This window comes from Bombus affinis, chromosome 7 (assembly GCF_024516045.1).
Source record: "Bombus affinis isolate iyBomAffi1 chromosome 7, iyBomAffi1.2, whole genome shotgun sequence".
NCBI classification, from domain to species: domain Eukaryota; kingdom Metazoa; phylum Arthropoda; class Insecta; order Hymenoptera; family Apidae; genus Bombus; species Bombus affinis.
In genome coordinates this window covers 11,700,259-11,714,652 of record NC_066350.1, presented here as the reverse complement: position 1 = coordinate 11,714,652, position 14,394 = coordinate 11,700,259, and the positions used below count along the sequence as shown (strand labels likewise).

The window sequence follows — 14,394 nt, the reverse complement described above, 5'->3', positions numbered from 1 at the left end:
GACATTATTGGATTGGTATAGAAGTTGCGTAGCGCGATATGAGCATGGAAGACGAATAAATAGAATAAGATAAATGATGAGTATGTTGAGTGCCGATCTATATCCCGTTTGTAAGAAAGCTAGTCGTTCGAACTACCGAACTGGTTTCCCCTGATCAGCGTTGCTGGGTAAGTACAATGATTTCGTTAAATATATATTATTTATATAGCTATATTGCATATATATACACATTATGGTATACCGATTCTTCCCTTAATCAGGCATTTTTTAAATCGTTTGTATAACCTAAATCAGATTCAGGTAAACTGTGAAATATAGTAGCATATATTCCACATTTCAAGTAACGTGATTATTAATGTTCATTTCTTATTTTTTAAGTTTTAGGTAAAAAGATTAAAAGTATGTAGTTTTTGTATCTGAGACATCAGATATACAGAAGAATTATGAAGAGATAAAGAAGAATTACTCTCTAAATTATTCATTTAGAACGCTTCGTTATTTTATTACACTGCCAAATGGTAAATTGCGAAATTACAAATTCATCAATTTTATTTGAGTTAAAACGTAATATGTAAAAAAGAGGTAGGTTGACAAACAAGAATCCGAAAAATCAGGTAATTCGTCTCGTCTGATCTATTGCATTTCGAAACGGAATAGAGTAAGAGTTTCTCGGGAAACAAAACAGTTTTCAGATAGTTTCGCTAGCGTGAAAACGAACAGGCATTCGGAGAGTCTAACGGGTATCCTAATCTTTCCCTCTCTCTCACTCTTTCAGACTGTATTGCTGCGGAAGGAAGATAAATTACGAATCTGTATAATACTTACTGTAGCTTTCATAAAGATCATTGCTTCGATATGACGACTGCATTATAAACATTAGACGTATAACATAAAATAGCTGCACTCAATGCACAGTTAATCAGATAAGAAATAGCACAACAGAGAGATAACCGTGACGTAAGCGTGGCATGTGACAACCGACTACTAGATAATGGGTGTATCTTTAGAATGTAGTATAGTTTTTAGGAATGAGGCTCACATATTTCAAGGTCGCGCCACTCGGAATTTTATTTGCTACATATTTCTTACACAATTGTTTACTATATTGACAGGTGTTTTGAAGGAAGATTAAGACTTTTTAACAGGAATATATCTAATTTAACATGATTAATTTTTCTTGTTACGTACTACAATATGTATTGTAGGTATTCCCAATGGGGTCAGTGAAGTGCAGAGAAATCATATGCTTAATTTCTATAAGAAAATACCGACCTTTCTTAACTATAAATTACATAAAAAGACTATTAATCTAGAAAATATATTGATATCAAACAATAGTAATTAGTTATATATATAATATGTATATGTACTATATTGTTTTTCTCAAAGTGTTATCACCATAAAACACAACAATTGTGAAATAGATAGGAGTATGCAATATGTCCTCTTTCTACATTTTTCAGATAAACGACTGTGGCCGAAAAGTTTGATTTCATAACATAATACGTACTGAGGCAACTAGAGTGGGAGAATCATTTTGGGCATTAGAGCTTAAATCGAATTGCACTGAAACACGACGATCATTCTACATTGTGCTTTTGAAACTGTTGGAGTAGTTGTGATTTCGAATAATAATTTAACGATATTATCTCTGTGAGTAACTTATGGCTTCTGCATTTGTCACGCTCCTTATAGGAGCGTTCTTACTATTCTGTTTTTATTTGTATTTGGTATACAATCATTGGAAAAGAAATGGAATTCCAACTGCCAAAGGATGTATTCCAATCGTGGGCCACTTATTACCCGTAGTAATAAGAAGAATGAATCTTGCCGGACTTATTCGTCAAATATACGAAGATTACAAAGATTACAGTATGGTTGGAGTGTACAAAGGAATAGTACCGGCACTAGTCGTTCGAGATCCTGAATTAGTGAAAATCGTGCTGCAAAATAATTTCTCCAGCTTCCACGAAAATGGATTTCATGTCGATCCAGACGCGGATCCTCTTTTATATACAAATCCGTTCTTCTGTTCCGGAGATATATGGTCAACTGGAAGAAAACGTATAACCTATGCGTTTTCTAACGTGAGATTGAAGATCCTGTTTGCAGCTATTAGCGGAGTGTGTAAGAAATTCGAAAATTTCTTGAACAGGCGACTAGAAAGAAACAACAAGTACGAAATCGAATTAAAAGCATTATTTTTAAAATTCACTGGTGAAATTGTGGCGAACGCCGGCCTAGGAATCGAGGGTCACTGTTTCGAAGATGAACCACGTTCTAATGCATTCGATAAACTTTCTGGAGAAGCGTTCGCCGAATCATTATTATCTATAATCAGATTCCACTTTCCTTCTGTCAATCGTTTTTTGAAAATCAAATTCCTGCCTAAACACGTGGATCAATTTTTCAGAAAGGTCGTCGCTGAAAATTTGGAAGTTAGAAGAAGTGAATCGACACCTAGGAAAGATTTCCTTCAATTAATGATCGACATGGAGAAAGCAGGAGAGCACATCGCCGAAGAGATTGTAGCAGCCCATGCAGTTTCCTTCTACCTTGATGGTATCGAAACATCCAGCGTCACCATGAATTACGTTGGATATGACTTGGCTGCTCGTCCAGAGATTCAAGAAAAGGTGAGAAACGAAGTGATATCTACGATCGAGAAGCACGGCGGTTTAACGTACGAGGCGTTGAAGGAGATGACGTACATGAGTCAAGTAATTAGCGAATCTCAAAGATGTCACGCAGCTCTAGGTTTCATGCATAAAGTGTGCACGGAAGAATTCGAGCTTCAAGGATCCGATGGATTGACCTATCGCGCGAAACCTGGCACTGACATATTCCTATCCGTTCACGGTCTGCACAACGATCCCAATTATTGGGTTGATCCAGAAGTTTTCGATCCGGAACGATTCAGCGATGAGAGAAGGCAAACTATAGAAAAAATGGTATATCTTCCTTTCGGTGAGGGACCAAGAATTTGCGTTGGAATGAGAATGGGTTTGCTACAGGTGAAGGCTTGTTTTGCTACTTTACTGAGAAACTACAAATTGGAATTGTCACCAAAAATGCAACTTCCATTGAAAATGTCGCCGCATTATTTCCTAACGCACCCACATGGTGGTGCTTGGGTATATATCTCTAAGCTTTAAAGTTATCGAAAAGTTTTTATACATTTTCATATATTTATATTTAGATGTACAATACTACGAAGTTTCTGTTACGTTGGCTAAGAATTGTTACGTTTGCTAAAAGAATAAAGAAAAGATAATTATAGGCGTAATATATTTATCGCTACACTGTTGCTTCTTTTAATCGATAAAAATAAAGTTATCATGACAGTGACCTTTATTACTTGATAATAAATTGCGATTTGACATTCTATATATATATATATTTATATATATACCTTAGTAATAGAAGGGAATTTAACATCACGAAATTGATACGGAAGTTATGTAAGCTTTGAGCATGATGCAAGCGTGAAAGACGAATGAATAAAATAAAATAAAAAGTTAGACGTATAGCATTTATGGGAGTGTGTATACGGGTCTCTATTCCGTGTCTCAAAACGAAGGGACTCGAGCGAGTTTTCTGAGTGGTTTCCCGTGTTCACCCTGACTATATATACATAACTGCGTCAAATATACGTATGTGTGTGGCGTACATATTCTATATTTTATATATACGCAGTACATATATCGTATTATCTGCTACGTAATATATGTATATAGAAAGATGCGACAAATTGGTGTGCACTTTCGAAAATAAATAATCCTTTGTTATAACGTATCATATAGACTGATCCACGGTGATACGACTAAAAAAAGAGTGATTTTTCGTAACAAAATAGATAAAACAAAATATAGTAACACTATTGACGTAATTCTTTAAGATTGTTTTTCGTTTTTTGCAAATGACATAAAAAAAAAGAGTAGAACTGTGGATATCGAACTGATAATTGTAGAGATGATGAAAATTCTGAGAAAAAAGAAAAACATAACCTGATGACACAATTGTGATATATTGAGGCGGTACAAGTGTTATCAATAGATTACAAATGTTTATGCAATAATTCAGATCACTTTTAGTAAAAGTGAACTACAGGCGAAATAGAGATTAATTTCTAATCTAATCTTTTAGCTTCCAACTTTGAAGTTTTTCATCCTCTAAATATCATAACGAGTATATATTTCGGCATATTATTTGCATCAAAATTATATGAAACAATTTTAATAAATATCCAGATTCTTGTTTATAAATTTACAAGTAAATCGAATAATGATCGATTTTCGAGTTTTCTCAATGATAGATTGTATCTTTGAGCAACTCCTTTTGACGCTTTCAAGGCGAAGCACAATACACTCGCATTCCCGGTTAGTACCTCCGTTCTTTTTCTCTTTCCTTTCTGCCAGTTCCTTGTCCTTTTTCTATCTTATCCCTGTTCACGACCGATCGATTTGTACGTTCGCCTGCCGGAAAACAAGAAAGTGGAAAGAACACGTGCGCACACGGAAAGCGAAAATGTGTGGCGTCATTCTATGAATAGAAGAAGAAGAGAACGAGGCAGGGCATAGAACGATGAAGAAGAAAGAGTGGTTCGAGGGATGAGAAAAGAGTCCTTCACGTCGTAGTGCATCTTTCTCTGATTTCCCGTGGGAGAAGTCGTCTCGGTAGCTTTCTGCTACGTATCGAAGGTAAAGCAGTATGAAGGATAGAGAAAGGTAGATAGATACAGAGTCGCAACGCGTGTTCTCGCATGGCATGATTTATTTTATTGCTTTTCGAGAAGCTAGCATAATTCCACCCCCGTTCCCTACTAGCAGTTACTTACCCCCTTCTATCTACGTACAGAAGACGAACAGAATCGGAGGATCGAGGACCCCAGGAAGGGATCAACAGGTACAGGACACTATCCCTCGACTAGAAATCGCAGCCGCTATCCTTTAATGTACAGAGATATCGCAACAGATATTAGGAATACGAATTTATATGAATTCGTTTGTCACTGTATATTATCGGAGGGAAACACAAGGACAGTATTGAAAATTTTGGTTTGTTAAGCTGATGATACAGATCACGCAGAGACAGGGACAACTCGAAATAGGAGAGACCAGGTAGAAGTTGGATTTAATTTAATTAAAACGGACAGTGGTAACAGTGATGCGGTAAATTGAAAATTACGGAGCGAACTAATCCTCTTAAATGGAATATTACTAGCGGCATGGTACAGAGAACTCGACAAATTCGATTGTTTTTGACTAAAGCTATGGCAATAAATCAATCCCCTTCAGTGGACGTTCAATACTTGCTAGCATTGATGTCTAAATCCTACTATTCACCTTCTCTTATGCAATCTCACAATGTCCATTCTCTTGCTTTAATTTATCGTCGTTCCATGTATACTAACTATTCACTCACAAATTTGACAGGTTAATTATTTGCAATCTTTGATAAAAGTATTCCGACAACGAAAAGTTGGTGAAAAATATAAAGGACGATTGATATTCTCTCAAGAAATGTTTTCATAAGGACTGAAATATAGCGTACGCTTACCAATTGCAGCCCAAGTATGAAAGATAAATTTTTTAAACGACCATGAAACGATTTCCCTCGACTGCTTTCGTTCTTGTTCTCAGCGTTGTGTTTCTTTCTTTACTCTTGTTCAGCGATATTAGCATCCCGGTTGGAAGGATACCGGAAGAACGTCAACCCAGAACGTAATATACTTGCTCGCCGCCTTTTCCGAATGCACATCGCCGAGGGTAAAGGGGGGAGAGGGTAACGAAATGGAGAAAGGGGATAGAGACAGGGTCGTACCAGGAAATTTCACGGAGTGGCGCAATAACGTTTCTTATGCCACGTTTCCGGAGTGGCGTGCTGTTGGGGGTTGGGGTAGCTTGCAAATACTCACCGCGCGAGAGAGGAAGAATGAGAGTGCAATAGAGAGGGTGAAAATAGTAGGGAAAAGGGTGGAGATGCAGTCACTCTCTGGCATGCAATTAGGAGCTAGGCATCGCCCTGGAAAGGGTCCCTCTTGTTCAGTGTTCCTGCTGGAATTCTTCTCTTTTCCTCCCTCCCTTCGTCCTGTATCTCTTTGTCCTTCTTTATCCTTCCTCCTTCTGCCATTCGTTCGATTATATATACGTACACAGATTTTCTCCCTCTCACGCTTTCCTATAATCCACGTCAGCGCCTCTCGACACACAAATACGCACCACCACAGCGCGCGAATAACTACTGTAGAAAATATTAGGGAGCCATAGCTCGAAAATTGGCCCATCCTTTTCGTGGAAATCAGAAAACTGTGATTCCGAATAGAAACAAAGAGCGGAGGTCATTAAATACGTATTATGCTGACTCGCTAAAGGATTTATCAGAGGGATGAAAGCTTTCTGGCGCGAGGACTACCAAAGCTTTCACCTGTAATGCGACTATCGGCATTGCGTGTAATGCGAACTGTGCAGCAACGAGAAATTTCATTTTCATCTCTAACGCCATTTATAACCGGGGGATTTTTTTGAGATTGCGTCACCGCGAGTGAAACAGGGACGTATCAAACGGTAGTGGGCAGCGTAGTAGAGTGGGCCAACAAAAACTAAAGAGAGGAAGAGAGTTTGAAACATTGCTGCTGCGAATCAGCGAACAGGGTGAAGTTAGATAGTGCCATTCAGTGCTACCAACACAACGGTTGATTCCCGCGGGAACGGACGGTAAACACTAACGCCAATCCTGTTCCTCCCTTCTATTCCCGCTCTGTCTATCCATTTTTCGATTTTTGTTCGCTTCTCTGGTTCTGGCAGCCTCCCACCTCGCGACGACGCGTAATAACGATAATAAATCGTGTCTGAGTGATTTAGGAGTTCATTTAGCCGGTGAAACTTTCGCGAGTGCTCAGGGATCCCTGGCAGATTATAGAGAATAAGTCATTTTGGTTCTTGTCAATTCAGGAATTAGTGTCTTCAACATCCGCAGTGTGATAACGCGACGGTTTCTTGGAAATTGTTCCGCCGTTCGCACAACGGAATTTTCTTATCTGGCTACAACGTTAAATATGCGCAATCTACCTACAGGGGCGCGCCATTGGAAAAACAGTATGCACGCGTGTAGTCTGTTTTTTCGTTTCACGAGCAAGTAGCTTTCAATGGAGAAGTGGATCGTTTTATTCGATTTACACGGTTTACACGCGGGCCCACGATGAAACTCGTAATAACTAGAAAGTCTATGTAGCAAATGTTATCAGTTTGAAAAGTATCGATCACTTGACCGACCGCTGAAGCAAAAATAAAACGGACCTTCCGAACAATAACAAGATGAAACGGGGAACTGTTTGAACATCGATAAAATCCTATCACCACCGAGAGGGCCACTAACAAGAGGAGCTTGTTGATATAAGAGGCGAAGATCTATTACCGGAAATTAGCAAAGCACGTATAGGTATAGTCGGTATATGGCAAGAAATGAACAGAGAAGCTGCTTCGAAACGAGTTCGTATTTCTCGTCCTCCCTTAGGTCATTCGATTCGAGTAAGCGCGAAAACAATAGCTTTAATCTCTAGCCAGTCACGATGCGCTGGTATTCCCTAGCCGATAAAGCATCGTCGTCCACACCAGCTTTTGGAGAAAGAGAAAGAGAGAGGCGCCACAGAACTGAATTCAACGTTTCACGATTTAAGTAACTTTAATCAATCAGATTATCTAGATATTTTTTAATTCGATTCGAGACTAGATTCTATTTTATCCGAAACTTAACATATACCGTTTATTTTCCTCCTCTTTTTTATCGTGTTCCTGGTCTGGCTACTTAATGAATCGATCGATCTTCCTCCTAAGAAAGACAGGTCGATAGGGCAATTTCGTTGCGCCTGATTTTGTGTTCCGCACGTTTCCTGCGTGTACGAATGGATGGAAACGTGCGTTAGCTCCGGGTGGAGAAAGAAGAAGGAAAAGGCGAAGGCACGTCTGCTGGTATCTTTACGACCTCCCAAGGACATAAAATGGTGTTATCCCTCTGTAGCTGGTTCTCTAGTAAAGGCGGTGCGCGCACACCCTCGCACGTGACACCACGATCACCTATGAGGCAAACACATGTAACCACGCCACATTGAAGCAACACGACCCTTTCTGCCAGTTAGTCTCACCGAGATACTAGGATAGCGATAGGACATCAGCCTGTAAGCATCACCCTTGAACCGTTGGACAGTACAAACCTCAATATTGTTGGAAGAAAGGAGGATAAGCCAGTTCTACCACAACGGAGCCTTTCCTGAATAAAAGTGTCGAAATTGTCGAAGGCACGGAAACACCCTTTATTTTGGAAATTATTTACGACGACGTAAAAGCAAATTCGTGCGTCCATTTTCTTTTCGCGTTGTGTGTGGCGATCTAAATACTTGCTCGAGGATAACGTGCAAGGAATTGTTTGTAATCCCACACCGTTGCTGAGTGTGAATATGCATATGCAAATCTACATACGGCCGGGCCTGTCCATTCAACAGCGTAACAGGTGTATTCCTTCTCCTCTGTGAGAGATACGATCTTCCTTTCCGGTCAATCTAACTTAGATATTAACATGGATATACGGTGCTCAAATATTATCATATAATCTGCTACAGAAGCACAAAAGCCGAATTATGTTGCGTTATGCACGGGCAGTCATCAAGGAGATTATTTTTTAGTTTAAAACTTTTATATGTCCGCGGCATCGAATACAACAGTCGAATGTATTTTATACGTCTGACAGCTGTCGGTGGCAACACTTCTATCATCCAGTTTGTATTACGCTCGACTATAAAGTTAAGGGAGAAATCGATTTTCATTTTGCCATTACTTGGAAACAAGTCGTAAAATACAATCCGTAAGAAGCAATGTTTCTGAATTTTTCAAAATAACTCGGGGCTCTCGCTGTGCAAAATGTCCCTATGAACGCCAACTATTCTGTTCGTTTTGTCATGCCTCTTATCGCCCACGTACACTTTCTATCTATCCTTTCTCTCGCTTTATTTCCAGACGGTTTTCCTATTTTCTCGCGACCTCTCTCATTCTTGACATGCGAAGAGAAAAGATGCAAAAATCGCCCGTTATAGGCATTCCACGTCTCCCGGGTGAGATAAGATCCGTGAAAAAAGGAGGCGGCGAGAAGGAAAGAAAGAAAAAAAGAAGTCGCGAGACATTACTGCGAGTCTCGCGATGAAAATTGAATTTCCAGGTCGAAAGTTCTCCGGAGACTCCCTCAGTTACGTCGCTACGTTGTAACACAACGTGAAGAGCTTCCTGTAAACCATAGCAAGGAGACAAAGTCTGGACGAGTTGATGGGGCAAGTTGCGAGACAAGTCGCGAAATTAGTATCTCCAATCTAGATGAAAATCAATTCGTGCTCGCAATACGAATAACTTTATTACGTTTTCCATGCAGATAATAGGACCAAGGTTAATTCTTCTTTCACGCAACTTTTTAGCCACCGTAATATACTTTTAGATTTTTGTATTATTCGAGCGAATTTCTCGGACCCGCAGCTTCGTACTGTTACTTTAAATCATCTTTCCACTATAATTTTACTTATGTGAATCGCTCGTAACGCACAGCTCGTAAACTCTTGCCGTGACGTAAGTGCATTCAACAGCTAAATTACATGCTACTATAGCAGAATACGTAATTACAACAGCGTTAAAATAAATATTTCACCCGTGTCTCGTTTTACACCCCCGCGTGTTAAGGTGTGACGTGCGAAATTTATTCGTTGACACCCGACTTTAATGGTAAATAAACGAATTCATTTCCCTCTCCATTCTAATCCTGCTAGAAGCTTTTAAACCGTCTCGCGATCGACTTTACAACTCGGATCGTTGTATCTCGTGAGCTGCAGCTTTTGTAAATCATCATCTTGGTGTCATTATTGAATTTAACAGGAGCGTGATAAGTTCATAAATCCAGTATCACGAAGCAGTTACCACCTAAACGGTTCTCAGAATAGCCAACGTATCAGAATTAAGTGTAAACCTATAGATTCGAGGATGCCTTTCGGAATCCTTATAGGATCATTATCGAAGGAAACGATACGAAGCGACGCTCAGGCCGAGTGGCATTTCGGTCAATAACAGTTAGTACTGCACGTGAAAGCAACACGCAAATATTGATTACGGATAGTCCTTGGCTAAAGCGTTGTGAATATGCTCGAATATGCATTACTAGCATTAACACAAAACTTGTAATATCGACGTTGTAACCTGTGTTATGAATATGTAACAAAACATAATACAAGAATGTATTGTACAAGATGAACGATACAGAGGAAACACAGCTGTATGGTAAAGGCATTGAAAATACGCTAAATGTCATCCCGACGTTACCGCGAAATGTTCAACTTTGGAATATATTACAGAGCAAGCATTTCTTATGTAAGCATAAAATTTTTCTCTCCTCCTAACTGCTCTTCTCGAACATCCAGACACGCCCTTCATCGACCGTTCCTTCCGTGAATTAAGCTCGGGATAAGGTGGTATCTGAAGGCAGTCAGGGTGAGAAAGTCAAGGGCAAGGGCGTGCAGATAAAATAAAATACAAGAAAAAGAGATCGTACAACGGGGGTGGAATTCAAATATTTACATTCTGTTATGCGTTGAATGAAGAAAAAATCAAAATATCTCATTTAATACGATTTTTGCATCAGAATCAATTTACGTCTCTTCGAGTCCTTAACAGCTTCTTCAAATAATTCCAGAAAATCTTCAAAATTATCTCCTGAAAATAATTTCTCGTTTCCTATGTCTTCCCGGATTTAATCTGACATTAAATTTCGGATAAAGCGATGTCTGAGAATTATTGACAATGTTTAACTGCGCGCAAAAGGGCGCAATGTAAAATCGATCAGACAGTGTTAGCGTTTTATCCATTTTTACCTCTTCTAACGATTCGCCAAAGAAATAAACCTTTAAATTTTACGAATTCCAAGAAGTTGAGTTTTGTAAAGGTCATCGTAAAATCCTTGGCCATACCGTGTTTGCGTCATATAATCGGTTTTATAACCATAGTTAGCTATCAGCGAAGGAAACAATGTGTAAGATATTCACGTGAGTTTGTTATTGATTAATATGATAACATTGCTAAAATTATTTTCTCAAGGATGCTTCATCCTACAGTCGGTAATAAAAAGTTCGTATTTTTAGAATTAACATTTAAGTAACTCGATTTTTCCGAATATTAAATGCCTGAGATTATAAGTAGTATCTACGTAAAATGTACAACAATATGACCAACAAATACAATATTTTACGTAATGAAGCATATCCGATAAGCAGTTATTTTATCGCAATGAATATCTGGAGAAATGTTTTATACAAATATCTTTGATACAGACACTGTCTATAAAATGAAACTGTGTCGAGTTTGACTTAATTCATGAATAAGTCATAATGTTGGAAATGTAACCGATATATTCAATAACCTACTACAACGAAATAGGACTACATAGTTAAAGAAGACAAGCGAAAAGGAAAGTTTGATGATATTTTAAAATAGCTAAACTCGATAAAGAACGAAAAACAAAGTTTCGGGAAAATGTAATAAAGATAACGATAAGCATGAAACGGGTGAACTTTATAGTTCCCTTTTAATTAGAACACAGTACACATACATACAGTACAAAGAGTTTTCTTTCCGTGACTCGCATGCTAAGCTTGAAAATTTCCCGATGGATTTAGTAGTCACGAACGTGACATCACGCGTGATCGAAGAACAAAGAGATAAAGAAACGGAAAAGAAAACGAATCGATCGGTATAATTTAATGAACCTTAAGATTTTTGTTTTCCTTAATAACATTTCCAAAAATCGAATATTAGCGGACGAATGTATTCTGCTCGTTTTTCCCTGTCGGTTCATATCCTAATTGAATTATAGAAGACCCATTTATCGGCTGATCCGTAGTTCCGTGACAAAAAAAAAAAAAAAGGAAAAAAAGGAAGAAAAAGGATAAGAGCAAAAGAAACGGATGAAAAGAAAAATTCCATCTGTCGAACTTATAAACGATCGTTCCTCGTACCGATTTCATTTCACGAGCCGTCGCACACCTAGACGGTTCTTTCCTCCCCTGCTCATAATTGTCATAACTTCCTGCATTTTCTCGCCCTTTTATATCACACTGCTCGTTAGTCTTTCTTTTTTTCTCCTTTTCGCTTCGTTGTCCTTTCTCCGACCACCACAAAGAAAGACGTTAGAGATAAATTACCGAACAGCGTCAAAAATTGATAAAATATTCCCGAAGCGGCAATATTAGCAAAGACGAGCGCGGCAATAACTCTCGGTCGGGAGTGATCTAAAATTTAAGCGTCATTCCCAATGAATTACCGCACGATAAATGGCACACGTTCTTATATTTCATGTTCCTTATCAATTCGTGGACGTAACTGTTCAAAAATTCACCCTTCGCTAATTTCCTATTGCTTGATCCGTAAAAGGTAATCGGATAAGATTTTCAAAGAATATGAAAGTTAAACGGAGAGGAATTTCGTAAACCGGCCACCGGTCATTGGTGCGCCGAGGGATGAAGTAACGAATTTTAGGAAACATTAGGGTCTAGCTCCCTTCAGACCATAGCAAAGGGTCTCCTCTAAAGAACAAGGGGATGATGCCGGGTTAAGGTCAGACCAAGCAGCCGATTCAGGATCGTCTTGTTGTAACCGATCGTAAAGGGGATCGCAAAGATGTCGCCGAAGAAGAAACCAAGGGAAACAGCAGTAGAAGGAGAAAGAGGAGAGAGTGGAGTATTGACGTTGTGCCGCTTTTAAATATTGCATCCAAGTCACGTTCAGGACCGTATCCTCTCCTCCTTCAACCCTCAACTCCGATGCCCCCTCCCGCCTACACAACCTCGAGTCACCCCCTTCCCCTTTTTCCAACCCCACCAGCCGAGCGGCTGGGCTGAACGTCGCATAACTACCGCAAGGTTTCCAGGGAGACAAAGGAAAAGCCTAGAGGAAAGAAGATGGAATGCAGAAAGGCGAAGGATGAGAGTGAGAACGGGGAAGAATCGGAGGAGAAGAGCAAGGGAAGAAACAACATCCGTGACCAGTCTTTCCGTCCCCGGTGCCACGATAAAGTAGAGAGAAAAACGAGAAAAAAACAAGAACGAAGGGAGAAAGAGCAAAAAAATAATACACGGAGAGAGGTAGCGTGGTTCTGCCGTTTGTACAAGAGACACGTTCGACGCTTCGAGAGAATGGAAACGAGAGAATAAAAAGAAGAGGTCTTCTGATGTGGGAGACGAAACTATGGTTATATTCCCTTTGTCGCTTTTCCCTTTTTCGACACCCCGATCTTGTCATTAGAATTATATGTTTAATAAATATATTTTCTAAACGATTCGGATTAGATTCTGGTGTTCTGGGATAGATGGTTAGATGTTTCGTAGGAAATGCCGGAGTACTATAAATAATATACAGTGAACGCATATACACGAGAAATAATGCAAATAAAGTATTACCAATATTGTTCACGAACCGTAAAATCTACATTATATCATAGAAGAATCTCAGCAGCGAAGAGCGTATGAGGAAATTTAACAGTCAAGTTGGTCGACCTTTAGCTATGTCTTTAAATATTATTCAAAAGGATCGATCGTAGCTCGATCGTCATTACGTACAATCTTCGTAAAAAATAAGAGTTGACCGTAGAAAAAAAAATCACAAACACCTGATTGTATTGATCAATCAGAATAAAAATACATAAAATATTGAATTTCTTGGTGGAGACATTTAATTCAGGATTATTACGCTAAGTGTGTTCTAAAAACTGTAGACAGTTGATGTTATCGACTGTCCAAGCAAATTAACCGTGTCAAGGGCATACACAGAAAATTACACTATTGCCCTCTATAGAAAAACATATTGCTCTTCTAAAGTGCAACTGGCTTTTTACCTTCGCCGCGTATATGTATTAATATAAAAATAACAAATTACCTGCGGGCATGTTAAACTTGTGTCCTATTTATCCCATACCCCGAATATCCCAACGCTTCGCAATTCGTAAATATTACAAGCAAAATATTGCAAAACAGCAGGTGAGGTGATATTGTCAGTCGCGTCGTTCGAATAGAATTTAAACGCCGATTTACGCGACATTAAACGTCAATGTCCTTACAACGTAATAACGAACAAAACGTCATTTCACGATAAATGTCGATCACGTAACGCAATTATTAATATGTAATTTATAACATTACTCGATTCATAATTTTTCGCTTCGAAAGTTTCGCGCGAAATACGCAGCATGCGAATGGACCTATAGAACGAGTTGATTCAAAGAGATGCACGTTCAAATGTTTGTGAGCGCGAACGAGTGACAGCGATTGAAATTGATCGTGAAAGACGCGACTGACCTCGAAAAGGCTCGTACTAA

At 39.0% G+C, this 14,394-nt stretch overlaps 2 protein-coding genes across 2 annotated transcripts in view; one reads left to right on the top strand and one right to left on the bottom strand.

Annotated features, from left to right (window-relative positions):
- Positions 1-14,394, bottom strand: part of LOC126919020 (protein Fe65 homolog) — a 150,276-nt gene that overhangs the window by 135,549 nt on the left and 333 nt on the right. The gene's annotated exons all lie outside the window — the stretch shown is intronic.
- LOC126918980 (probable cytochrome P450 28d1) lies at positions 24-3,795 on the top strand. Its single transcript, XM_050727641.1, has 4 exons — positions 24-167; positions 379-582; positions 776-882; positions 1,464-3,795. Exon 4 carries the CDS (start codon positions 1,665-1,667, stop codon positions 3,153-3,155), a length of 1,491 nt encoding a protein of 496 aa, XP_050583598.1. The 5' UTR covers positions 24-167; positions 379-582; positions 776-882; positions 1,464-1,664; the 3' UTR covers positions 3,156-3,795.

Excerpts from the sequence above, each read along its gene's own strand:
- LOC126918980 (XM_050727641.1), top strand. The coding sequence starts at position 1,665 with ATGGCTTCTGCATTTGTCACGCTCCTTATAGGAGCGTTCTTACTATTC.